We start from the raw sequence: 27,117 nt of genomic DNA, 5'->3' as shown, positions 1-27,117 counted from the left end.
TCTGTTCAGGGCTCTCAGGCCAGATAGACAGAAGGACACACACATGGACAAAGTTATTGTTCAAAAGCAAACATTCGGCAACAGGAAATGATTAAAAAAACAAGCTGAAAATTGTGATGTACTGTGCATACAGATAGTACTGGCACAAACATGAGAATTATAACAAATGAATTCTCTCTCTTGGTCTTTCAGTGACTCATGCACATATTAAGTTTTAAAGTTCAGCAGAAAACAAAAAAACAACACATTTATGTCTGAAAAGTCCCGAGAGGTAGCCCATTTGTGTAATTATACATTACATAAGTACCATTGTTATGTGAGGTTTACATTGTAAAACTAACAAGTACTGTGTTTGTGTTTAAGCATGTGTGCAGTACGTATGTTGTAAGAATGGTATTATTATTGTTAACATTGTTACTGTGACTCTGCTGCTATAATTAGAAGACTTAGGAAGAGGTTTCATGTAATGTTGTTGATTATGACACTTCCACATTACACAGCCTTTATCCACAAGTTTAGTAACAAATACCTCAAGGATCTAGTTATTTATTGGACAAGAATAGCACAGTTGGATCTAGCTGTTTCCTACGGCATCTATCAACTGTATGGGCCATATGTGATTCTTTCCAAGAATTGATGTGATTGATGTGTTGTGACCTCATAAAACCTGAACTAGATTATTTCCACTCTTCCTTTTTCTTAAAGTTCTCTGTGTTACGTTAGCTTTACAGACATTTCTAACTAAAAAATAAATTATTTCTCAGTTGAAGTGGCCTCAGAAAATGTTACTTTGAGCATCAATATTTTTTTCTTTCTTATCTGAACTTGCTGAACTTCTACCGTTGCATTGCACCTTTCAAGCTCTCCTTCACTTGCACTTTGTAACCTAGAAGGCAGACCCAGTTGCTAATTGCGTAATTACTTGCTGTCTCAGTGAATCAGCTGCTAATTACACACAGCTGTGAACGCAAATTAAATTATTTGCGCTTTGCTTTCATGTATTTAATTCTGTCTCTCAGTCTGGTAAGCTTTTATGCTGCTGTAGTTTGTTATTAGTAGATTGTAAGTCTAAAAAATGACTAAAAATAGATTTTTCGAATAAGGTTATATTCAGTGCCTGCTGAAGAAACCAGCCAGTGAGAATGCAGTTAAGGCTTCCTGAAGACAAGATGTATCACGTCCAAAAAGACTGTTGATAATCTTTGACCCAGTCTATCATTATTCAGCTCTGCCTCTGTGCTTTTGATGTATAGCACCAGAACATTGAGTGCATACTGAGTGCACAGTAGTTTCAACATGCTAGGATGCACAGAGCCATAGGGGGACCCATCGGCCTATACTGCTCAGATTAATAATAGGAAACAATGACTGCACCCAGGCATGCAGTCATTGTTTCACCACGAACAATAACTTCCCGGCACTGTAGAATGACAGCATTCAGATTCTTACAGCTTCATGTGAGAAGCTTCATAGATGTTAACATTCAGGTGTCAAATCTTACAAGAGCTGGCTTAACACACTGAATGTGACTAATGTTAACAGTGTAAAACAGTATTTTTGAATCTCTGGGTGATTATGAGAAAATTGGGGAGGGGTGAGAGGGCGGGGGAATGAGGCAGCCTCGTGCCCTTGCAGTTGATCATTGGTTGGAGCCACGGGGAAGGGGAGGGGCGTCAGTGCCACTGTTTCTGTAGAGAGAGGCAGAGTGTGAGAGAGAGAGAGAGAGAGAGAGAGAGAGAGACAGCAAAGAGGAATAAATGAACGCAGGGGGGGTTTCTCCCAGCATCGGTATGCCTGCCTACCTCATTTCCAGGCCAGACATCGTTGCTGCTACCTCTGGGTAGAAATTACAGCTGAGGTGTGTTCTGTAGGTGTGTGTGTGTGTTTAAGTATCAGTCACCCTGCGCACTGCCTTCATCCTCTCAGCTCACGGCAGTCTGCTGTGATCTTACCGCGAAGGACCAGACAGGAGCTGAGACAAGAGCAAGCGGACTTGGAAGAGTGCTGAAGGAGAGGTGAGAACCAAGAGGCAAAAAGAAAAGAAGGAAGAGGAGCAGGAGGAACAGCAATAAACAAGAAGGGTCTCCTTCCCTCGATTTTCTACGCAGCAAGTTACACAATAATTTGTGTAATGTAGTGACTCTGGACTTGAGACAGATCAGAGAGAAAGCTTCAGTCTGTGCTCTCTGCAGCTGCAGCAGATGTTGAAGACATCTCTGACTTTATAGGGAGCAGAGGCACTTCAAGCAAAGGTTGGATTGGAATTCCTTTAAACAAAGTCACATTTCTTTTCATTTTTTCCTTTTTTGTGCCTTCAGCTGGGAAGTTTGCTTTACTGGAACGAAAGGAAGAAGAAAAGGAATACACACATTTATTTCTTGTGTGTTAATCCGTTTTTACCTTGGTGGTTTTTATATCTTTCTGTAAAAACCACAGCTGCCTGAACCGAGGACGAACCAGGGGGGCTTCCTCACCATTCGCTGTCCTTTCCATCCCTCCTGTGTTTGAAATGACAGATGGTGGCAGTATCATCACAGAACCGCAGCATGGAGCTTTTTTGTTTGGACTGAAACCACCCAGCTACTTTCACAACCAGCCAGCTACCTGTCAAAATAGTGGGTTCTTTGGTTCATTGTACCCTTGAAGGGCCCCTCAGACACGTCTTCCTGCCCAAGATGATGAATTCCTCTCTGGATCCACTGAACCAGAGCTCTGCTGACCTGTCAAACTTATCCGCTCCCTTCTGCCTGCTTGAGATAGGCTATTCGCAGATTTTCACCACCTGCCTCCTTGAAGTCTCTATCATACTCCTTCTCACTATTCTCATTATTTCTGGCAACCTGGTGGTAATTTTTGTGTTTCACTGTGCCCCCTTGCTTAGTCAGCACTCCACCAGCGCTTTCATCCAGACGATGGCGTATGCTGATCTGCTGGTGGGGGTTAGCTGCCTGTTCCCCTCCCTGTCCCTCCTCCATAACCTACAGGGCCTCGATCCCAAACTCACCTGCCAGGTGTTCGGGTACATGGTGTCTGTTTTGAAATCAGTTTCAATGGTGTCGTTGGCGTGTGTTAGCGTTGACCGCTACATTGCCATCACACGACCTCTTACTTATGCGTCCCTGGTGACACCTTGTCGAGTGCGCTGCTGCATCGTTCTCATATGGTTGTACTCTGCTCTGGTATTCCTGCCATCTTTTCTCGGGTGGGGGAAACCCGGTTACCACGGCGATGTGGTGGAGTGGTGCGCAGTCGAATGGAGGACTCGTCCGGCTTTCACAACCTTTATTGTTGCGCTGCTCTACGCCCCGGCTGCTCTCACTGTCTGTTTCACCTATGCGAACATCTTCAAGATCTGCCGGCAGCATACCCGAGAGATCAGCGAGCGCCATGCGCGTTACAGACCCCAACAGCTGCAGGGCCCGGGGTCAACTGTGGGATCTGTGGTCAAGGACAGCAGTGCAGTAGAGCAAGGGCAGTTCCCCCACTTGTCCCAACCACAAAAATCCCAACCCCAGTATCAGCAGCCCACATCAACATACCCAGACAGGCGATATGCTATGGTACTGTTCCGCATCACAAGCGTGTTTTATATCCTCTGGCTGCCCTACATCCTCTACTTTCTGTTGGAGAGCGGTGGGGTCTACCACCACCCTGCAGCCTCATTCCTAACCACATGGCTGGCCATCAGCAACAGCTTCTGTAACTGTCTCATCTACAGCCTCTCCAACTCTGCCTTCAGGAAGGGCCTCAAACGCCTCTGCTCCTTCTGTTTACAGCGCAGTGGCAGTGGCTTCGGGGTTGGGAACACCAAAAAGGCTTTCGTTGGGTCTGTTGAAAAAGGATGCGCAGGGCCGGGCTATGGATATGGTCACAGGGACATAGGAATTGGCACAACATGTCATGTGTAAGGCACACTCAGAGGATGAAAGCTGTGCAAAATTGGCATTTGAACTTTTTTAAAGATGCCTGATGTGATTGCTGTAAAATGTCTCCTCCTTTTAAGCTGAAATGTCCTGGAAAGAGGCGTTAATTTGCCACTGCTGCTTCTGTCGCATTTGGAGGTTACACAGGCGTCCTCTCTGCACACACCACAGCTGGCAAAGACAGAGAAAGGGAGTCAAAAGCAAAGCGCTGAAGGATAACAAGGCCTAAATAGCCCTGCGAGGTGTTTTTAAAATGGCCGAGGGAACGCAGCATACTGTTATGTGCATGGACAGCGGTTCAGGGGACTAAAACCCTCTGGAGTGAGGTGAAATTTGACTGAAAAACATTTTAATCTATTCATGGGGAGTGAATTGTTAACTTATTTTGCCAAAATAATGTTCCAAGAAATGTGTTCTGTTTGTGAAATAATGTGACCTTTTCTCATCAGATTATTAGCACAGTGAGTTTAATGCAAAAAAAGAAGAAATTAATGCAAACTGAACAACAGCTGAACACTGAAGTGAACCATCAGTTCTTAGCTCTTTAGATATGTTATTACGTGCTTTTACCCCTTCAGTATTTGAATACTACAAGTGATGCAACAGTGTGTTTGTGTATTTGTTGTCTCTTTTGTGGTCGATTGCTTTAGCTTAGCCAGTCATAAAGAAATGGAAAGAACTGATGTAGGTCTGGAGCCACTACACACTATCATCTTATGGATGTTTGCATTGACTGAACCAATTATAGTTTGTCAGCGTCAAGATGTCAATTCAGAAAATTTGAAAAGATTATTTATTGTTGTTGTATAAGACAAAACACAATGTCTTTAACTAGATTGTGGGTTCACACATCAAGCCTGCTGTTTGTGTATTATATAAGATTCTGCCCAGCTTTGGTGTACGACTGTTAACCTGAGGAAGAGCAAAAGTAATTTTCAGTGAATTTGACCTTCATGAGTTTTTAAAATCTTTGTCTAATTGCACCTTTTGTTGTTTTGATGATAACTAAACTTGTTTCATAAACATGTCCAAGGCAAAGCGAGACCAAGAAAGGATGTATATTTACACTTATTGTACATTGATTGTTGGTACATGATTGGGCTGTTTTTTATAAAAGGCTTATTTAATCTAAGGTAATAACATTAAGCATTTAGATGGCCGACCCTTGAACTGTGATCCTTTCCTCTCGTCTTTGATTGGCTGGGTTGAATAGTCAAATGAGAGGTTGTAAGCGGGTGATTGAAAAAAGTTCCACATTACATTATTTCTGCAAATAATTTACCTCAGTTCAAACCTTGTGGGTATGCTGAACTGTGAGTGAATAATTGCCTGCATTCGGGGACTAGTGCATGCACACAAACACACACATAAACACACACCAACATAGGAGATTCACATATAAACAGAACAAACAAATAGCCCATTCACTCTGCCAGCAGGCTAACCTCTGCGTGGCACCATGAGGAAAGAACAACCCCTTGGATCCCTGGGAACAACATGCAATTGCACGTGTGTATTTGTGTATGTGTGCGTGTGTGTGAGTGTGTCTTTTTCCATCATCTTGTCCCCATGTGTTGTTTTGTGGTTTCTTTTCAGTCTAAACTCGATATTTAATTTGAACTACCCAAGACCAACAATAAGCCGTAAAATAATCCAGTTGTACATAAACTCAGTAGTTGTAAAAGATTATTGAACCATGAAAACTCACAGAAAATCTAGCTTTATAAACTTAAATCTAACCTACCAAAGAAAGTTCAACAGATATTCTTAGATTCTATTTTTTCTAAATATCTAATATATAAAGATTGAGTAAAATGCGAGTGGATGTGAGTCCACTGCACTGTGTTGGCTCAGTGATGCCTTATGTCCATGAATATGACTGTTTCTCAGTATATAGTGATATATTGTTGCCTTGACAAACAAATGAAAATGAACTGCTGGGGATGTATTATCCTCTTATGTTTAGGGAGGGCTCAATTTATGGACTGTTTTCAGAGGACACGGACACGGACATGGACTGGAAATTGTGCGCATGTGAAGAGATGAAATGTTGATAAGCCAGCCTCGATTTAGTAGAGAATAACCTGAATTTGTTATGTTAAGTAATTAAAAAATGTGACTGTTAATTCAGTCTTCTCCTCAAAAAGTTGCGGTGAACTTTGTTCCTCTCTTATGTAAAACTGAAAATATCTCAAACCTTGTGTTTTTGGGGTTTGTTTTTTTGCATGTATTTGTTTGTGTGTGTGTATGAATGTGAGTGCAGGTATGTTGGGATGCGACCATTGGCTGAACTGGACTGTTTACAGTGTTTTAGCACAGGTGCTAACGGAGTTAACACCCCCCATTGCTTTATTAGCTGCACATCACTTCCCTTGAGTATACTGTATTTTGTGAGTGTATGTGAGTATGATGTACAATGGTGGTAGATAGAGTCACATGTTGTCTTTAAATATTTTGGCTGTGAAGCATTGCCAAATATTGTAATCTTTCCTATCTGTATCTTCATTTGTTCAGAAATGGCGTATTGAATGTCTTATTGTCAAACTACAGAAATTTATTTTTGTAATAATTTCAAGTTTCTTGTCACATGTGAAGTGATAAATGATGCAGACTGCATGGTTACCCATTGAAATGATTTAAGCTGTGTCTTAATGATGATGCAGTTTGTTTTACTTGGAAGTCTCACCACTTAAAAGACGTTGTTTCCCACAGCAGTTAATGGTACAATTATTGAGAAATTGGTAAGATTTAGGGCAAAGTTTCTTGGGAAGTTTTTATGCCAAAACATGCTCATATTGACGTTCGCACACACACACACATTCCCCTCTTCCTGTGGGAAAACAGTTGGCTCCTATGCTCTCAAGGGACCGACTGGCTATGGCTGTGTGGATGTACACGTCCATGTTGGGTCAAACTAGAGAGAACAAGAAAGAGTATGGACACTAGGGATAGTTCAGGAGGCCATTTGTAGGTAAAATGCAGTCCTCTGTTGTGTAAGAGGAAATTAATTGTATATGGGGTGTACTACTAAGCAAGTATATACTACAAAAAAAACATTTATCATTAATCAATAAAAAAAAAGGAACTGGATGGCCATCTGCAGATAAAGTGATGTTCAGAAAAGAAAGTGTGAAAATATAAGCAATAGGTGCAAAGAAGGAAGATTAAAATAATTGCCATCTGCCATATCTCAGTTTTACATCTTTACAAGTTATCCAGAAACATTAGAGGATGTCTGCTGCTGCTTTTTCTTCCAATTGGCATGTTATGCAAACAGCTTTAAATGAATCCCCCCCTTTTTGTCTTATGAACTGACGGGGTCCTAATGAGTAGCTAATTAAGTTACATCTTGTATAAAGTATGTGACTCATTGTAAATCCAGATATCATTTTTACAGTTTTATTTACAAAGGCATAAAAAATCTAATGTTTGAATTAATTGGGGCCTTATATAAAACAATCTAGAAAAGCAACTGGCACAAGTAGTTATCTTGAACATGTCGTTCTTACACTTCAGAAAACAAAAACACTTTTACAACTACTGAATACTGGTTGAGTATTATATCTGTACAAGTAACGACTGTACAATACCTGAACAGGAAGTACAGCCTCACTGTTATATTGCACTTTAACACACACACTCACACACACACATATGCCCACGTAATGGTATTTTCTTATCTCTCTTTTAATATCTGTCTTGGATTTTCTTCTTTGTGTTTTTGTAAGACTCTCAATGAGCCACACCAGACCTCTTCTAATGGCTGACTTATGAACCAGCTGTTCGGAGGAACAGATTATTATCACATTAGGACGACACTGACCCGACCACTGTAACAACTTGGTCTGGAAACCTACCAAAAGACATTTGCGCACAATTGCTCACAGTAAACCATGATGCATTTTTAAATGTCAGATTGAGAAAATGAAGCCCTGACTGTTTTACCCTTTACCGTTCATGACAAACCATGTCATATTTCACGTGTCAGGCGTGTCGACTTTGTGATGAGGGTTTTTTTTTTATGCTGTACAGATTGCTTTTATAGATGGAGAATGATTGGATAATGCAAATGGTCAAACATGTTTAATTTGTTGTCTTTGTGACAAAAATAAGATATTTTTCATTACATGATGCTTTGTAGGTGACAAGCCTATATGGTATTGTATGATGTACATGTTGTATCTGTGCCAAGCAAATAAATGCAATGTTATCTCAGTGTATTCAAACTTCCTTGTATTAATTACTTTACAGGGACATATGTTAAGTGTGTGTGTTGTATGCTGCATGCTGCGTTACATTTAGTGAGGCAGAAGACTTGGCTCAATACTGCTGGCTGAACATCAAGAAGTGTAGTTGATAAGCAAAGTATAATAGCTTTACATTTACACAGAATTTTCCATCATTTGACCAAATTGCAAAGGCTTCAGTGTAGATGATTAACAGATAACAATAATTTGTTGCCGTATTAACATGCTGTAAATTGACTGTACTACAGCAGCACCATATTTGTGCAAGCCGTTGGTCTGCTGAATTTGCAATGCTGGCAAAGCAGCAGTGAGAAATGTCAGTGCACTCAATTGAAAAATAACACCACAAGAAAATGCAGCCATTGTAGTCTAAGCAGTGCATATGAAGTATGTGGTATTGTCATGTTGATTTACATTGAGTCTTTTTGTCTGTCTTCTCTGTTCCGATCAGACACATTTTTGATGCTCTGCTCGTCCTGAAGCTGAGTACCAGTGCACAAATGGCACAAAAAGTAGGGCATGAGACAGGCGATTAAGATTTAATGATAGTTGACGCTTAGGTAAGGGCTGCGGATAGCTTGAGCATTTGCTCTGTTAAACACAGATTGTTAAGAAGAGACTGATGGATTGAATATAACTATTGTTTACTCTCTTAAAAAAAAGGTATTAAAATAACAGCTGTGTGCGTCTGTTTTTGTAATGAAAGCATCTGTCAAGGCTCTACTAATTATTAACAAAGCAATAAAGTTGCTGTCACATACGCAGTTTCCTCTGGTGGAATAATCAACGTGTAGCTCAGCGATTTGTTTAGGTTGGGGAGGTTTTGTATCAAGCTTGATAAATAACACCTCATGGTCTCTTGGCATCTCAGCAGGGTCCTTTAGGAGCAGAGAAAGAATAACAGAATGACATGTCAGCTATTGTGTTGAGTCAGAGAAAATCAGGGACATAAACAATAGCGGGCTAGCTACTCAGCCTTCCCACGGGAGCCCTACTCCGGTACTTTATTCCTAGCTTTAGACACACAAATGCTTACACGCACACACATTGTAGCGCTGCCATTTTTGGCTTACCCCCATTGAGGAGTTTTTGCTGTATGTTGGTAAGAAGAAAATGCTTTGTCCCTCAACTTCCGTTCACTTTATAGATGTTATTTGATTTCCCTGCAGTACTACTCTGGCAGTTACTTGTCATTAGCAGTACTTTATGTGCTTTGACTTACCCGTGATATTCCTTAAGCAGAAACTGAGCACTCATACCATACTTGTACCAGTGACCTCATTTTCTGTTCATTGTAATTAGAACTAATGGTGGGAATCGCAGAGAAACTCACAATACGATACTATTACAAATCATTACTTTGCCATTTGAGACAATCATCTACAATACATCACAATCCATCATTCTGTGCAACATAAACAGGCTAAACGGTTCTTGGGATAAAAAGTTTAAAGATAGAAGTATACCTCATTCAAACCTTTTCAGTGTGCACAAACGACCCCTGCCCAGCGTGTGTTTATATAAATAAAGTAACCATTGTATGTGGCTTCCATGTTGTCTGTGCCTTGTCAGCTGCCTGATCGCTAACTGTGCATGTGCATCTCATCAGAGATCAGAAAGGAGCGAGACATCTCACATTTCGCATTTCCATCTTGTATCTTTGACCTTTTGGACAGAGCAGCACTGATTTCCCTGCTTTCAGTCTTTATGCTAAGCTAGCTCATTACTTTTCCTACATGAGGGTAGTATTGATCTCCTCTAACTCATGGCAAGAAAGCAATTAAGAGTAATTTTCCAAAATGCCTATTTCAGTGTTGAAGTATCACTGGTCATACAATAATGTAGAGATGCAGTATCATGAGCATTCATTTCCTCTTCTGTCTCTTTCTGTATGGCTCTCACACATTTCCGTCCAATGGCACGAGACACTGGATATGTTTTCTCTCCCCTCTCACGCTAGCCTGATTCCGAACTTCACTTTAACTGAACAGACAGACAGAAAGGAAGCTAATTGGCCATTAAGTCAGAGGTCTTTGTACATGCTCTCAACACTTCAGATAAGTATAGCTAAGTGGTGCTTGTATAAACATGGATCCTTATCATTCAGTGAGAGACTGTAGCCAGTGTAATGGGCCGTCCTTTCTGGATACAGCAGCTCTAAAAACCCCTGCGCTCTAAAAGTCACCAATACCAATGGCTTTTGGCTGAGAATTAACATAGTTTTCTGCCTGTGTGCAGCTTGTTAGTGTGCTTCTGGGTCAAGTTCAGTCCGGTTGAACTTAACAGGTGTGCTTTATGGAGAAGCCCTTTCATGTCTCTTTAAGAGTGAAGCCATATGTGAGCGACTTCCCCGACCGCCTGGTGCGTCACATTAATGAAATGTCAAAAATAGTCTTAAAATGCTAATCTCAAATTTCTCAAGCCCAGTGTGACATCTTAAAATGTCTTGTTTCATCTGTCCAAAAGTCCAAAAACCACTGGTACTTTAGTTTACGAACTTATATGATGAAGAGAGGCAATCGTTTCTCCAATTTTAGGAGCTGAACATTTCGGCTCCACTGAATTAGAAGTGTATGTAGTCTGTGTTTGAAGAACTCAAAGTGGACAGATTTGGGGACAGCTCCTACTCAGACCAAAATTACTCAAACAATCAGTATTACTCAAACTTCCCTAAGCACCTAGACGAGTTGGCTACGCACGCACGCACGCACGCACGCACGCACGCACGCACGCACGCACGCACGCACGCACGCACGCACGCACGCACGCACGCACGCACAGACATACTGTAACTATGTTTTACAGGGTGTGGTGGAAGTTTTGGAATTGACTTTAAAAAAAGCTGTCTGCTGTTGGTCTCTGATCACCATTAGCTCACTTTGTTGTAGTGTCCCTTTCTTCCTGCATTTCTTCTCATACTTACATTATTTTTGTTTCGCTCTCTTCCTCTGTGGGGGCTGGAACAGAAACCTTGGTAAAGGGAGAGAGGGAGGGACTTGGTGGGCACAGTAACAGAGAGACCTAGAAGGTATAATTAGCTACAAAGAGAACAAGAGAGGTTTAAAAAAGAAGTGGTGATTAAAATGAAGGGATTTCTGAGGTACAGTATATGGCTTTCATTTACATCACCTGTGAGCATTGGGTTGCAAGGGGTTTTTCTTGTAAGGATTTTAAGCCTCTGCCGGGATTTATCTTAAGTTTCAGTCCTGTAAAAGTGCCTTTGAGCACTGATGCTTTCTGACATCTCAATGAGTTATGAAAACATTATCCCACATGGATCAATGATGTGATTTGATCATTTAGCATGAATTTGTTAAGGTGTTATCGTTACCTACTGCTGAATAAATGCAAACCCTTTATGCTACTCCCGACTCCCTCATTATCAACTGCTTGAAGGCAGCTCCAGACTACAGGGAATGGCATAACTAATTTCTGACTACTGAGTTAAATGAATGCTCCCATTTCATATCATGTCACCCAAAATATGGTCCAAAACTCAGAGCTGCTTCACATCCTAATACTCTATGAAGATATCTTCAAATGTGTACTTGATTTGTCATGTAATGGCCAGGGTGTCTGAGAGTCACATTACTTATTCAGAGGTTGTTTGTTCCAAATACACTGATCATCAATAATGAAATGAAGGACGATTAATCTTGGCTAGTTTACACTCTTGATTACAGTAGCTACTGATCTGTGTGTGTTTGTGTGTGGTGTTCTGTCCTCACAGTCGAGGGATATCCCAGAGATGTATATGTACTGCATGCAGTTTGGGTTGTGGTCATGTGTCCATACTTGTATCAATGTATCCTGACCTCGAACAATCTTTTCTGATCTAGTTTTCTCACAGACTTTGTGTCTTGCCATGCTTTCAGCTCAGCACAGTGGAAAGCTATGTTGGTTTGTCTGTAGCATCCCATATCCAACAAATTAACTCTGGTTCTTGGACTGGGTCCATCCAAGAGTCTTAGTGTTGGTGCAATCTAGTAAACCAGGCCACATTTCCATCTGTTTTTAAGGATGTGTCATCATCATTTAGTGCTAAAACGCTAACTAAAATGGCGAACATAATAAACATTGTAACAGCTTAGCACCAGCATGTTAGCATTGTCATTGTGAGCATAAGGGATGCACGATATACTGGCCTGGTAATGGGAAATGTATATTATTGGCTATTTGCTGGTAATGAAAATATATTCAAATTACTTTCATTGACTCAACATGCACATCATCTACACACTCCAACGCAGTAGGTAGGGAGAAGATGGAGAAGGAGAAGAAGTAGAAGGAGTGCAGCTGTTGTGCTCATGACGTCAAACTGCTGCGCCGGAGTAGAGCCACACAGTGTTGATTTGAGAGCCAAACATGCCGTCACCGGCGTAGCGATTGTTACAGTTGTCAGAGGAAGACGACGTGATTGCAATTTGCAATAAATGTTGAGCAAGGATTCTGAGAGGAAGGAAAACATCTTTGAATGTTATCATAACCACTCCAGCTGTGGAGTATTAAATCGTCCGTCTTTGCTCACTTTATTTTAGCTTTTCTTACCCTCAAGTGTACCTAAACTAAACAACAACTGATATTTTCACATATTTTGATTTTTTAAAAAAGAGTATGAACTCTTTTTTAAAAAATCAAAATATGTGAAAATATCAGTTGTTGTTTTGGTATCAGCCATGAGAAGTGGGTAATTCTGATTTCAGTAATTGGTTTTGGCTGATAAAAATCATATCATGCATCCTTAGTGAAAATGTTACAGCAGCATGCTGATGTTAGCACTGAGCGTAAACCATCGCTGTGTCTAAAAACAGTCTCACAAGGCTGTAGACCTGGCTGTAGACTCTTTTTCATCTTGCCTGTGGCACCATTAAGTATCAGTTTTTACTGGGAAAAAAAGCATACACATGCACAGCTGAACATCACCCTCCGGTTATTATGCTGATCGCTCTGTTCCTCTTCAGAAACACATTTTCTTCCCAGTGCATACATTTTTATTCACACCTCCACACTTCTCCCGCTCTCTGTCCTAGTCATCCATCTATCCCACTCTCCAGATAAAAAGTCCTTAGAGTTGATTTACTCTGTTACAGCTCAGATTGTTGATGGTGAAATGTGTGATGATGAAAGCTAAACACCCTCTTATCAGCTTGCTGTCATAGATTACAAGCAACATCTCTGTGCTGCATGATGTATTTGGTAGGTTTTCCTTGAATGTTATTATTTACATATTATCAGAGTTGTGTAGTTCTTGTTTGGTTGATTAATCTAAGCTTTGGGAACATAGGGCTAGCTTGCCATGTTCAAAATTTATTGAAATTAGACTGAATGGGCAGAGACAGGGAGATGCGTACAGCTTGTACTGTAGAAGAGAACACTCTGTGCCACCACAAACTCGTCCTGCCTCATACTGTAAATCACAGCCGTGTGTAGTGCAGATACGGTCTGATAAACACTGACCACTACTGGGCCTCTGTGGAATTTCTGCCTAGTAGTGGTGTAATAAAACTTCTCGTGGATTCTTAAGTGACTCAGCCTTCCGCTCTGTGACAAACAGTCACCGCTGCATTTCACCTACCCTGAAATGTTTGTCTGTCTCATTCTCAGGAGTCCCCTCAGGACAGTGCCATCACCAGGGACATCAACAGGACATTCCCAGCTCATGACTACTTCAAAGACACTGGAGGAGATGGACAAGACTCCCTCTACAAGATCTGCAAGGTGGGACACACACACATGCAAGAGGATGTTTTGGAATACATGTTTAAAGTTGACGCTGGGCATTCTTGGGCCAGTCGGAGATAAAAAAAAAAAAAAATGTATCAAAAAAAGGATCAGCACGGTGAACAAAGCTTCAAAAACAGCTACAAAAACAAATCTGCAGTATGTACTCCACCCATCTAGGCTCCACTCTGTTCCACACTGTCTGCATTAATGATTAATTTAAGTGGAGACACTACAGGTGAAAGAATCTGTTTTTAGATTTTGGTGTATTTTTTTCAGACTAGTTGAGAGAAAAAAAAATACACAAAACAAAAATACACATTCGGGTGTTTAAATCAGCACATATTTAATTAGATGGCCTCATTTCCAGATTTAAACATAAAATAGAAAACAAAACTTGTAATTAGAGTGCAACTGTAACTAGATTTTGGGGACTGATGCCAATACTGATATTAGGGAGTAAAGACTTCTGATATCGATACATTGGCCAGTATAAACGCATTCTATGCAGTGGTCCCTCAAGCGTTGTTATCAAACACTTGTGATAAAGATACGTAATGGTGGCAGGGTATTTTACACTACTCTTCATATCCATCTGTATTGAAACTTGTTACAGTGAATGATGTGCGTCATTAACCTGCTTTGAAACCTTTTGAAAGGGAATTCTTCAGTGGAATTGGCATTACATTAAATTCAAGACAATCCAACCAAATGCAACTCAAGATACATCTGTAAAATATCTGAAAAAATAGGAAGGAATTTCTACAACCCAACCGCTACTTTTTTTGGGGGGTGGATTTATTGTAAACAATGTGACCCTGGTGTACATTTATAACCTCATGATTACTGAGGATAATACTGTGATTGGGAAAACTGTAATTGGAGATGTGTTCCCCTCCTCCTGTTATACTGGTGAGACATAAACATTTTGTTCATCGCCAGCACCCTTTGAAAATAACAGAAATCTGCATGTGAAGTGGAGTCACGTTTCCCCATAATACAGTGTAATTACTGTGTAAATGACTTGCTTTACAGTAGGTCTGATGACAAAGTTTGTAGAGCAGTGGTGGGAGTTGTCAGAGCTGATCATTAATTAACTGAGCAGCCGCTCTGTTTCTGGGTGGTTCGGCGAGTTCACTGCCTGTCTAGCAAAGCAACATAAGTTCTTTAATCGAACACAGGCACACACAAACCTGGCAACTTGTCACAAAATACGTATCGATCGCAAACTGCCACTGCTTTATTTCTCATGAGAAAGAACACGTGCGCACACAGCTGAGACATGCACACATCTCACCTATAGCTCCACAGTCCCACGTGAATAGCCTGGCTGCAGTTTGTACACACATATTTTTTAAAATTCCATTCATTATGTATAACTCAGGTGAGGGCATCCATCTCCTCTCAGACAAGCACCTCCTCAGGTGCATTTGAATAATTCAGTGGGCGCTCCCTTTGCCTCCATGTGTGGATTGATCCACACTTTGTCCGTTTGGACTCATTATTTGTGTTTGTAGCTCAGTAGGCCACATTTCCAAACTCTCTCCCTCGCTCCCTTTCCTCACATGCACTCCATTTTCTCAATATCTGCGTCGCTCTCCATTCCTTACTTCCTTTTCCTACCTTCTTGTCTCTGGTTCCTTCTCTTATCAGTGTCCTTTTGGGCATTTCACGATGCTAGTGTTAACAGCCCAAAGTGCAAAAGATTCAACAACTTTATACTTCTAAAAAAGGAATGAAAGTGACTAGGTATTACCCTCAAGAGCTCAAGTTCTCTGTAGTCAAGTCTGCTGTGGGCTCAAAATCTTAATATTTATACACATTTTATTGGACCGATATGATGGTGAATAGAAAGGTTGTTTTTTGGTGTTTTCCAACATCTTTGTCTTTGAATTCTCTTCCAGTGTAGTTTAATTTACATGGACCTCTCTCACACTATCTGTCAAATATAATATCAACATTCACAGACACCTAACTTGTCATGGGCTGGTTTGCCAACACCTCAGGCAAAAAAATATTTTGGTACTTTTTGTTCAAATAGCCCACAACTTTTATTTACGTCAGCCCCATCGTTCTTCTCTTCTTCCCTCGCTTCTCTTTCACGTTACATCATTTGTTTCTTTGTTGAAATCGTAAATATTTTTTAATGTGGCCTCCAATACATTGGTGTGAATCAGTCACGGGCTTCTTCTGCAAGGTGACAGCAACGTTTGCAACATTTACTACACAATAAATAATTTTATCATCATTTCTTTCTCCTCATTAATTTTTGAATTCGCTGTGAAACTCATTTACTAACTGCGTGCCCGTTTGCCTTTGTCCTCTCCTTCAGGCTTACTCTGTTTACGACGAGGAGATTGGTTACTGCCAGGGACAATCCTTCTTGGCTGCTGTGCTGCTGCTGCATGTGAGTATCACATATCAGCAGGGTCCAGCAAAAAATCCTTTGCCTTTCAAATAATTTCAAGAGCCGAGAGGGGCTGTTTTGTTTTTATTTGACATTGGTATCTTTTTGACATTCTGCAATGTCGGAGGATTGGCCCGGGCTTACCTCGAATGTCATGGAGCTTTGTCTGTGATATACCCAGTGTAGGATCTGATGTGCATGGTGAACTGTTACTGCCCTTAACAGATTGAGAAATATTTCATGATACTGACATTTTAGTTTTATAAATAATGTATGTTATGTTCGTGTTCATCTGACACCCCTAGGGTAGAGTGCTTTTCAGCATCCCCTCAGTTCAGGAACACAACAACAGTGACACCTAGTGGACAACCAGTGTCATCATAGAAGTTGTTGAGGGGAGATGTGTGCAAAAGTATAACACCATTTTAGAGACATATTTAACAAGTTCAGGTAGTTAATTAATCAACAGACATTTATATGGGAATGTTGTTAAGTAAATTATTATGTTTATTAGTCTCATATGAAAAATGTATCATTAAAATATGAACTGGCACAATTTTAATTTTCTTTTTCATCAGATGCCAGAGGAGCAAGCTTTCAGTGTTCTGGTCAAGATCATGTTTGATTACGGGCTCAGGGACCTTTTCAAGCAGAACTTTGAAGATCTGCACTGCAAGTTCTTCCAGCTTGAGAGACTCATGCAGGTACGTGCGCTGCATTTGAAAAACTAAAGGGCTTTACCGGCATTATCTTTGTCCTCCTCGCTAAGACTGGGAGAGGGAGTCGAGATGGCGTCCATGTAATACATGTGTTGAGGCGTCTTCAAGAAATTCAACTCCAAACTATGGACTTAATTTCAACTTGGATGACAACCTTTATGCATTTCTAAATGCTGCAAACCTGTAAAACTGTAAAACCAGCTCATTTGACCAGCTAACTTTTTAAGGCACAAGCATACACCATGGCTGGCAAAGAAGCCCAGCTTAAAAGGTAAACTCAACGCACATATTTACATCTGTTACATTTCACCATCCCATTCTTTGGAATGTATCGTCTGGTCTTAAATTGTTAAAAGCGATCAAAATGTTGAGAATTATTGGCTTTTCTGCATCATGGCACGATCTTCAGAGAGAGATTTTTGATGCATACCCCCACCCGTACTTTTTTTAACTGTGCACCATAGCAGTGGTCATCTGCTGGCATACAATTGTTGTATTTACTGACTATTAAATCTCGTTGTTCTCTCTATAAACTTTCTACCATATTTTCCTTCTGTGTCTGAAACAGGAGTATATACCAGACCTATACAACCACTTCCTGAATGTGGGTCTGGAGGCTCATATGTACGCTTCTCAGTGGTTCCTCACCCTCTTCACAGCCAAGTTCCCTCTTTACATGGTCTTCCATATCATCGATCTGCTACTGTGTGAGGTTGGTAATAAAAGACACACACTGGGTCAAACATCATTTTTAAGACAGGTTTTATTTTTGTTATTTATCTACACACAGTATCTCATACTGACAAAAATATTTTTAGACATGCAAACATTGACAAGTTATGAAACACAGAAAATCTCTAAGGGACCATTTGCTTGACATTCCAGACTGAGCTCACGAGTCCTGTTTATTTTGATAACTTATGTGATGTCTCTTGGTTGGCTGGCTGATATTTTGACTGTGCCAAATTCAAGCCCCCAGGAGTCTCAATAAAAATAAAGTTTGTAAAAAGCATGAAGTACACAGACTTGTTGAACAATGGACAGGCCTCCATGAGCTGTCTCCACTTGATGGGAAAAGAATTTCTTGTCGGAGATAAAAATAGTTTTTTTGGCCTGAATGTCCAGCTCTAGTGAAAACCATGCCCCGTACATCACCTGAATAATATCATTGCTATGGTGATGCATGGCAGCATGATGCTGTAATGATACATTACAGCTGCACGAACTAGGACACTGTTCCAAAATGTAGGAACTGATGGACAGACCCAAGTACAGAGAGAGAAACCTGCTTTTAATCACAGTCGGCCTCAGACGATGTATTTCTGTTTAAGTTTGTAGTTTTTCAAAAACTCCTCCGTGAAGTTTGACAAATAATCCACAGAGAATACTCGGTAGACACAGGAAATTCAGGGAGAGAAGGGGTGTTCAATTGTTTACACTCTGCAACCTCATTGCTAGATACCATTAAATCCTGACCTTTAAACCCAACGTTTATGTTAACTTCTTACAGTAACCTAGTTCCTCTGTACACCGTGAATCTGAAAATGTGTCTTTTTTTCTTCTTTTTTCTTTTTTTTTTAGGGCATCAGTGTGATCTTCAATGTAGCCTTGGCACTTTTGAAGGTAAGGTAGCCCAAACAAATATGAATACACAAACACACACACACACACACACACACACACCTCACACAAATGCTCACACATGCATACACACTGACAATCGTTGCTCTGAGAAGAAATAGGAGGGCACAGCAAGCGCCAAAATAAAATCAAACCATGGAAAGATTTAACACATGTGCACATGGTGCAGACACATGCTTAGAATAACCTCCACTGTTGCTGTGCTGAAAACGGTGCACATGCTGCTTTGTTGAGGTTGGACCAGGTTTCTCACATCCAGTTTATTTTTACAATTTGGAAAATTGTTACAATCAGTGAGGATTATGCTGCAAAAAAGTAAGTAAACATCTATTTTAGTAGCGTAAAAGTGTGGCCTCTGTGTTCCCGCCCTTCTTTTCCCCAGACATCAAAAGACGATCTGATCCAAACAGACTTCGAGGGTGCGCTCAAATTCTTCCGTGTTCCTGTTCCGAAGAGGTACCGTTCTGAGGAAAATGCAAAGAAACTGATGGAGCTGGCCTGTAGCATGAAGGTGAGTTTTGAGTGGAAAAAAAGAAACATTAGGGCTGCACAATTAATCAAACTATTAATGCAATATGGCCGAGAGCAAAATCCAAATCACAGAAGCTGCAATATTTTGGATTAAGGTGACAAAACAGCATTTTGATGAAGTGCAGTAGTGCTGCAGAGCCCTGGCCTACAAATCTTGTTCTCCAGATGTAAGAAAACATGTTTGTTGGTACAGATCCCAAGTAGTCCTTTTAGTGAAAATGGAACTTGTGGCGCAAAAAATTTCCACTGATGTAAATGTAATTAATTGATTGTATGGATAAAACCTGCACTACTACTTAAACACCACTAGGTGCCACTTTTGAACCTTAAATCGAGTTGAACAGAGACAGTGAACACAGGCGCCTCTCTCTCCGTCCATCTCTGTCTCTTTAACACACATACACACACACTTACACCTGTGTCCTGACCTGTTTTGAACAGCCTGGCCTAGTTTAGTTTGGAGGGGACAGACTTGGAAGGTAACTTTGGGCAGAGATATTTTTTATCACAAACTGTAGAGGAGCCAGCGTGGGGGGGGGGGAGATTAGAGCTTTTTGGTTCTTAGTTAGACAGGTGGGCAGCAGAGAGACACACAAAGAGCAGAGGATCACCAGCAGAGTAAAAATCTAGGCAACTGGAGGATGTCTTAGTGCTCATCTTAAAGGCACCAGTTCTGAATACCAATCAGGAGTTTCAAGGAGATTCAAATCCAATATAAAGGCAATTTTTTTGTGTGTCCTTATTTGGACATATTCTTTGTGTAATTATTAAACTCAGCCAAGGAATTATTTTTACCCGTTTAATAAAATACATCATGTAGTAACTAAGGAGTATTTTTGATTCACTGTGTTTAAGAAGTTCATCCAGCACATTATTTGGACAGAGACAATATTTCCAAGAACGCATTTGTCCTCAGTGTACCTGCAGCGTTTCAAGCTGGAAATTAAATCTGAGTCCAGGTAGGCTAATCTGAAGCTTGGATGTCTCTGTAGGAGGATTATCTGACCAGATTACTGGTGCCCTCATTGACTGATGATACTGCCCTCTGATTGGAGCATAAATCTGTCTGGGTTGCCAGGTACTCTAACTGTATTTGACATTTTAGCTCAGATTTGCCAGGTACAGTACCTCATATATCACACAGTGCTGTATCAAGTGTGATTAAACATTTTGATTATTGCATTTGAATTACCTACCAGGAGAAGTATCAATGTGCTTAAAATTAGAATTGAGAGTTAACGCAGGCCAGAGGTTAAGGTCATGTATCGTGGTCTTTTACCTTTTGAACTGTTCACTCAGTCCTCCCAGCACAAAACGCTTTAAAGCAGACTCAGGATTACAGTAAACCTATCTTAAGAAGGGGGAAGGTTGCTCTCGGTCAGTCTACCATTTATATACCAGCTCATTTAACTGCTTTGCTTTATACTTGTCGTCAAATGCCATTTTAATTTAAGAATATGTGACAAAGGCTGTCAAAAATGACAGTTAGCTAGCAAAATGTATTCAGGCGACAATCTCAGGGTCAAACTGGGGGTTATTTATTTTGTCCCGGTGTGTAGTTGTTACACCTACTTTCTCTTGTCTGCCAAACTTTTGAATCCTCAAGCTAATATATGCAAATTGCCCAGAGAATTTCCTTGAAAAACATGAATGCAAGCTTATGTTTGTTTACCTGTGTGTTTTAGTTAACATCTCTGCACACTCTCTATCTAGTACACGTGAGCATGTATGTGTACGTATGTTTGTGCAGTTACAGTTTTTCCTGCAGCTGCTGTTGTGCTGAACTTATGTAAGACTTTCTAGCATTTTCAGAAACAGAGCAGCAGCAATAGAGAGAGCTTGTGATAGATTTTGTGGTTTAAAGCAGGTGGTCTCACAAGAAACCTCTTTCAGCTGCTAGTGTGCTGATCGTGCTGCACAGGTGATTTGCCAATTCATAATTGATCCAGGACTTGTAAGATGAGAAATATTTCATGTAGCTGTACTTTGAGAGAGCCGTGGTTGCTGTGTGTTCCTAATTGCCTCGCTAAGTAGAAGCTTCTGGAGACCCAGCTGTCGGTCGAGGCTGTGAGAAAAAGCAGGGAAGACGAAGAATGAGAAAAGGTGATCGATGAGGAGACTCCTGCCTCTGAATCACCTCTTGTACTTATTCTTCCTGTTGTCTGTCCCCCATTCACAGAGCAGAATGTGCGATCAAACACACCCCGAGATCACACACACACCCACACTCACACAACATATGGGCCAAGCTGTCCCAGTTCTGCCATCATCATTAGGTGATGAGTGCTGGGAGAATTTGGATCATCTCATATACCGTCGTACAACGCTAAAGCTGCGACTGCATCACCTGTGGGCATACTCGCGGAGACAACGACGCATTGATGCTGCAGCCATCCACATAATGGACAAGCAAGTCTTGTACGCAGTGTTGGCTTTCTTTTTTTAACGCTGAAAAGCAGGCACATAGTGTTCATTGTATGGTAGCTTTCTCTTTTAAAAAGCCCAATGTAAGGCAGCAGCAGGGCACTGAAAGGCCTGTTGATGAGATTGCCTAAATGCAGTGTGTGTGCAAACTGCAACTGTTGGCAATAATGTGACTGCAAGTGTGTGTGTGTGTGTGTGTGTGTGTGTGTGTGTGTGTGTGTTTGTTTAAATGGGGCAGTGTTTGGGGTGATCAGAGGTGTACCGCCAAGCCTGAACTCTGTATACTGACCTTCATCAACAAGGCGATAAAGAGTGTGAACTTCCAAAATTTAGCCTTCAGTTTCAGATGTTTATTCAGGATGACAGAAACATGACACAAAATCTAAAAAACTCTGTAATCGATTATAGAACGTTATGCACATCAGCCATTAATAGAGCAGAAACAATTAATCTATTAACTGTTAATTGATAAACAATTAGATTAATCAGCAACTATTTGATAATTGATTATTATCAAGTTATTTATTTTTTTAAATGATCTGATTCCAGCTCAGTAATCTAAATATCTTTGGTTTTTGGACCAAACAAGACATCTAAGAATGTCATTGTGAGCTTTGTGAAACACTGACACAACACTTTTCTACAGAAAATAACTGACAAATTGCTAATCGTTAGTTGCACCTACCGGTAAAGTACATATCAAATTGCTGTAATCTTTGCTTCTGTGTATTGTAGTAGTTAAACATTTTGGATTATTGTGTAAACCTAAGAACCTTTTAAAACTCAACAAACAGCGGGACAACACACGTCACTTTGTACTGTGTGGACGAGGATATCCTGACAAACCAGCTTGTCAGACAGTAGCAAACCAGGCCTGTAATCTCTGCGTATGTTCCATTACATCTTAACAAAGAACTGGACTGGACTGAAGAACGCCACGGTCCAGCAAAGATTAAAAAAAACTTGTGTCCTTGTTTACAAAAGATTAGAAAGACTCTTCTCTGGCAGCCACCTTTAGCACACGAGCCAAAGACTAATGTGCTGATTTATATTGATATCTTTCATCATGTGTATCGCCGCAACTCTTCATATGTGTGTTACAGTGGAGGAGTTATAAACATTTGTGTTTTTTCTGCTCTCGCTGCTCAACAGATCAGCCAGAAAAAGTTGAAGAAATTTGAGAAGGAGTACCACACCATAAGGGAGCAGCAGGAGCAGCAGGAGGCCCCCATCGAGAGATACGAGGTAGACATGGGCACTGAATATTCAATACAAAAAGAAAAATGACATCCTGTTTCTTGTTGCAGTATGACAGCTTTAAAATGCTGCACTAATGCAGCGTGTTGACAGAAAGATAAAGGCAACAACTATTTGTGGTCTATTTTAGTATCCCAACTATTACATTTGATCTCATTACTCTTCAGCTGTTTGATGTAGATAATAGATCGTGTTACTGCTACATTACTTCTACATGGTGTTAAAACCGACACCAGATTCTGACAAATTTTCCGCTGAAGAGAATAAATCTTCCTTTTTTTTTTTTTTTTACTGTGTAGACCTTGACAGTCCTTGTTCGAGAAAGAAAAACTACATGGCGGCAAAAAAGCCATTAATTGTACCCGCCATAAGTCATCTCAAGGGTAACGGGTCGGTTGGATGCAGTACAAGATCATCAATTACCGTGACTGAACTTCTGCTTTGTTTGCTCTTAAAAACTGCTCCTAAAAAGGCAATACCATTATTTATATGTCAGAAGAGGTATCTTGGGACAGTTCTGTTATCATTAAAGGTGCACTATGTAGTTTTGCAGAGGAAATTCTAATCAGAGGAGAAAGATCTTCATTGCTTTTTATGCCTAAAGAAACTAATTAACAAACTCTCTTTGTTTCCATGACCGAATAAACTAGTCAGTAATACATCATAATAAACTAGACAACATGAGTTCATACTGTTTCGCTGAGTAGACTGAAAGGTGCCAGGGTGCAACAACTATGAACTATTATCCTCTGAGAATGGCTTGTTTTTTCACTTTTGGAAAAAATAAATATTTCTGAGCTTGTATTCAACTACAACTTGATAAAATTGACGACAGTTAATTGTTGTTACAGTCAAGTTATAATCGTTTAATGAATCATTTTAAGATTTGAAAGCACATGTCAGATTATTGCTACTGCGATTCTCTATCAAGGTATTAAAATCTTTTTCAACGATTCCGCTTTTTAACATAATCCTAGTTTTGAAATTGAAAAGCATTACATTTGATATGCCTGAGAAAAGATGAGCAGGGATATTTCAACAAAAAGCAGCTACTTGGAAATGAGAATGTGTGTTGGTAAGACAAAGAAAGAAACAACTTAAAAACTTTTCTTAGAAGAAAAGCTTAAGATTTTGTATCTCTCTGTATACATTTCATTAAAGTCCCTTCAACTCTTCTGCTTATCAAGTCTGGAATAATATTTGACATGTATATCTGTTTTAAATACAGCTGTCCTTTGCTGTCAATGATAAACAAACAGGTTATGCCCCGTTAAACATTAAGTTCTCAGCTGACTGGACTTATGTATATTGTTGCATTACTCTAGAAACTACCAGCCAGGAGAAGATTCTTACACATTTACTCACAACTCTTCCTGGTCAACCCCTTCTCCCTGCCCTCTTCGTTTTCCTTCCTCTTTTATGTTCCCACATTTCTCTCTGTTCATATGCTCTTCTGTTTTTCTCGGTCTCTAATCTGTCTCCCTATGTGTATATTTGTTGTCTCTCTCACTCTCTTTCTCCTTTTGTCCTTCCCTCTTTGAATCACTCTCTCTGTCTCTCCAGCGGGAGAATCGCCGTCTGCAAGAGGCTAACATGCGCTTGGAGCAGGAGAACGACGACCTGGCACATGAACTAGTCAGCAGCAAGATAGCCCTGCGCAAAGACCTCGACAATGTGAGCCAAACAGAGCTTATGCTGTATATTTGTGTATGTAAAGGTCTTCTGTTCTCTGAGGACACTTGCAAATGTGTTAAAAGTACGTGTTAATATGTGGCAACAGTTGTGCAAGAACTGAAACACCATGAGAGAGAGTGAAAGTGTGAGTGTGTTTGCGCAACTTACCTTGAAAAGAGAGACGGTGGAGGTAAAACTGAGAATAAAGTAGGGCAAGCTTCACTTTCAATGACCTTCGTGTGTGTGTTTGTGCGTGTGTCAGGCTGAGGAGAAGGCAGACGCCCTGAATAAAGAGCTGCTGCTGACCAAACAGAAGCTGGTGGACTCCGAGGACGAGAAGAGACGACTGGAGGAAGAGTCGGCACAGGTTAGAGCCAAAGAAGGGACACTTTTCAGCCTGATGCATATAGTTAAGACATCAGTCCAGCCTTTTCTTTAAATCTCTTCTGCCACACTGGGTTAAAGATAGTGTAAAAAAGGTCAGCACCACTGCAACACAAATCCTCTGGTGAAGGCATTATCAGAATTATTGAGAAGAAGAGGCTGCTTAAATCTCCTGTGTGGGGGGTCAAGGAGGAGAGGAGCCGTCAGTATTCAATATTAATGTGACAGACTGTGACTGAGCAGTTTCTTATCGACTGAGCCAAGAGTCTGCAGGTTTTTATTCAAGCCAAACAGCAGTCGATTTTACTGATAAGGTCTCTTTCTGTGGATGGTGTGTTCATTTCATCCACCTGTTGTTGTTTTTTTTTAAAACAGCAGGTGGAATAAAACCCTGTGGACCAGCGGCATGTTGATTTATCTTTGTTTATCAAACTGTTCTTTAAAAACAAAGCGTGTCATTTATGTTTTTATCTGAGGTAACAGTTCTGGTCATACAGCAACTTCACCCAGAGGTAGAGAACCTGGATTTATACTAATATACTATTTTACTAAACATCTTGTGTGTAGGATTTAGTGGCATCTAGCCACGATGCCCACTACAAAATGCAAAACATAATCATGAAAATTATATTCAGTTTCTTCCAAGAGATCCTCCGTGCCGTACCTACGCCTCAATAATGTAACAACGCGCACTGTGATTGATCGCCATTGACTGCTTGCATTTTCTTCCACGACTTTATGATGCTGGTGGAGGGAACATAAAGGAAGCTAAAGGAAGACAGTCAGTAGTCTTCCTTTTCTGTAACAAACATCTAGCAAAGCCCTCATATTACAAATATTAGCTTCTTTTACCCCAAGTGATTGGTTGGTCATAATCTCCTATTCAGTAGTAAGACTTTCTGAAAATTCATTATATATTACTGGTTGTGACTTCAGCTCTGCCACCATCGGCCAGTATCACAGAGAAAATAAAAAAGTACAATTTTAGCCCAGTATGTTATGTACTAATATAAACAAATAACAAATATTAACAAAACCGACGATGTACAGCGGGAGTCCTGTTAACCCCTTTCATTGACTTTAACACCAGCAGACGAGGAGGCCAAAAAATCAGTCAGGGGGAATCAAATGTAAACAAAACAGCCGTTATTGGATTCATTTAGACCAGTGAAGCATCAAGCCATTCGCCTTTGGACATACAGCAAATGTCAAGCTGAAGCATTTATTTGTCTCTCTGCCCAATTTTCCTTCACAGCTTTATCTTTTTACTTGTCCATGCCATTTTCTCCCTTTCTGTTTGGCTAAAAAAAACAAAGAAACAGTTTAACATATTTGTCTCCATTCATGCAACACAAAAAAAAATATACTCCAAACATTTTCAGGGCTTCCTCCATCATCTGCATCATTCCTATAAAGACACATACCCTCCACAGTCAGAGGACAGACGACTTGATCTTCGATGATTCGCTTTGTGAAGAATCTCTCTGACGTGGAGGACAGACCTGCTTGTCCTCTGTTCCCATGTGTGTTCAGTGCTGTCCTCCAAATGTCTCCTGTCGTCTTTAATGTGTAGGTGTACCTGTGAGTGATTTATGTGCTTGTGTGGAGGTGGTGTGTCGGGTTGTGTGAGACTTTGCCCTGAGCTTCGAGCCTGCCAATACTTACTCTGTCTTCTTTATATGTCATGGCATTCACACGGTCTCAGGGGCCTCTGACTGTGCGTCTGTCCTTGGTCTCTGCCCTGTAACGGCTCTAACAGTAATCTGTGGATGTGTGTGTATTTCCACAGCTGAAGGAGATGTGCAGACGAGAGCTTGATAAGTCTGAATCAGAGATCAAGAAGAACGGCTCCATTATTGGAGAATATAAGCAGGTATGTAAAAACGTCTTGTATCTAATAACATGTTGATTCCCACCAGTTTGCTTGTGCAGAACTATTGGATCATGAATCATTTTACTGTAAGTATGCCTCTTTCCTCCCAAATTTTTTAGGAAGTGAAACTGTGAACCGTGACAGATCCACCCCAGTTTACACTTTTTTATTTTAGACCAAACATTATAACCCCTTCTACTGTGTTACCTCCCCCTCCCGCTGGCTCTAGACTCTTTAAAATCTAAGAAAAAAAAACAGATAAAATAAAAAATATATAATCCTGCATATGACAATAACCAAGCTAACCTCATGTAAT

At 40.5% G+C, this 27,117-nt stretch overlaps 2 protein-coding genes across 5 annotated transcripts in view; both read left to right on the top strand.

Annotated features, from left to right (window-relative positions):
* The window catches only part of rabgap1 (RAB GTPase activating protein 1), a 75,225-nt gene that overhangs the window by 36,141 nt on the left and 11,967 nt on the right, over positions 1-27,117 (top strand). For all 4 annotated transcript variants that reach the window (XM_030434799.1, XM_030434798.1, XM_030434797.1 and 1 more), the window contains 10 exons: positions 13,775-13,888; positions 16,224-16,298; positions 16,877-17,002; positions 17,586-17,729; positions 18,599-18,640; positions 19,041-19,169; positions 22,766-22,858; positions 24,434-24,544; positions 24,807-24,911; positions 26,718-26,801. In XM_030434799.1, coding sequence (XP_030290659.1) covers positions 13,775-13,888; positions 16,224-16,298; positions 16,877-17,002; positions 17,586-17,729; positions 18,599-18,640; positions 19,041-19,169; positions 22,766-22,858; positions 24,434-24,544; positions 24,807-24,911; positions 26,718-26,801 — 1,023 coding nt within the window. The remainder of the gene's footprint in view (positions 1-13,774; positions 13,889-16,223; positions 16,299-16,876; positions 17,003-17,585; positions 17,730-18,598; positions 18,641-19,040; positions 19,170-22,765; positions 22,859-24,433; positions 24,545-24,806; positions 24,912-26,717; positions 26,802-27,117) is intronic.
* Positions 1,679-8,143, top strand: LOC115592239 (probable G-protein coupled receptor 21). Its single transcript, XM_030434800.1, has one exon. It carries the CDS (start codon positions 2,676-2,678, stop codon positions 3,906-3,908), a length of 1,233 nt encoding a protein of 410 aa, XP_030290660.1. The 5' UTR covers positions 1,679-2,675; the 3' UTR covers positions 3,909-8,143.

The sequence above is a fragment of the Sparus aurata genome, chromosome 12 (genome assembly GCF_900880675.1).
Source record: "Sparus aurata chromosome 12, fSpaAur1.1, whole genome shotgun sequence".
Taxonomy (NCBI): Eukaryota; Metazoa; Chordata; class Actinopteri; order Spariformes; family Sparidae; genus Sparus; species Sparus aurata.
This window is presented reverse-complemented; position numbering and strand designations above follow the sequence as displayed.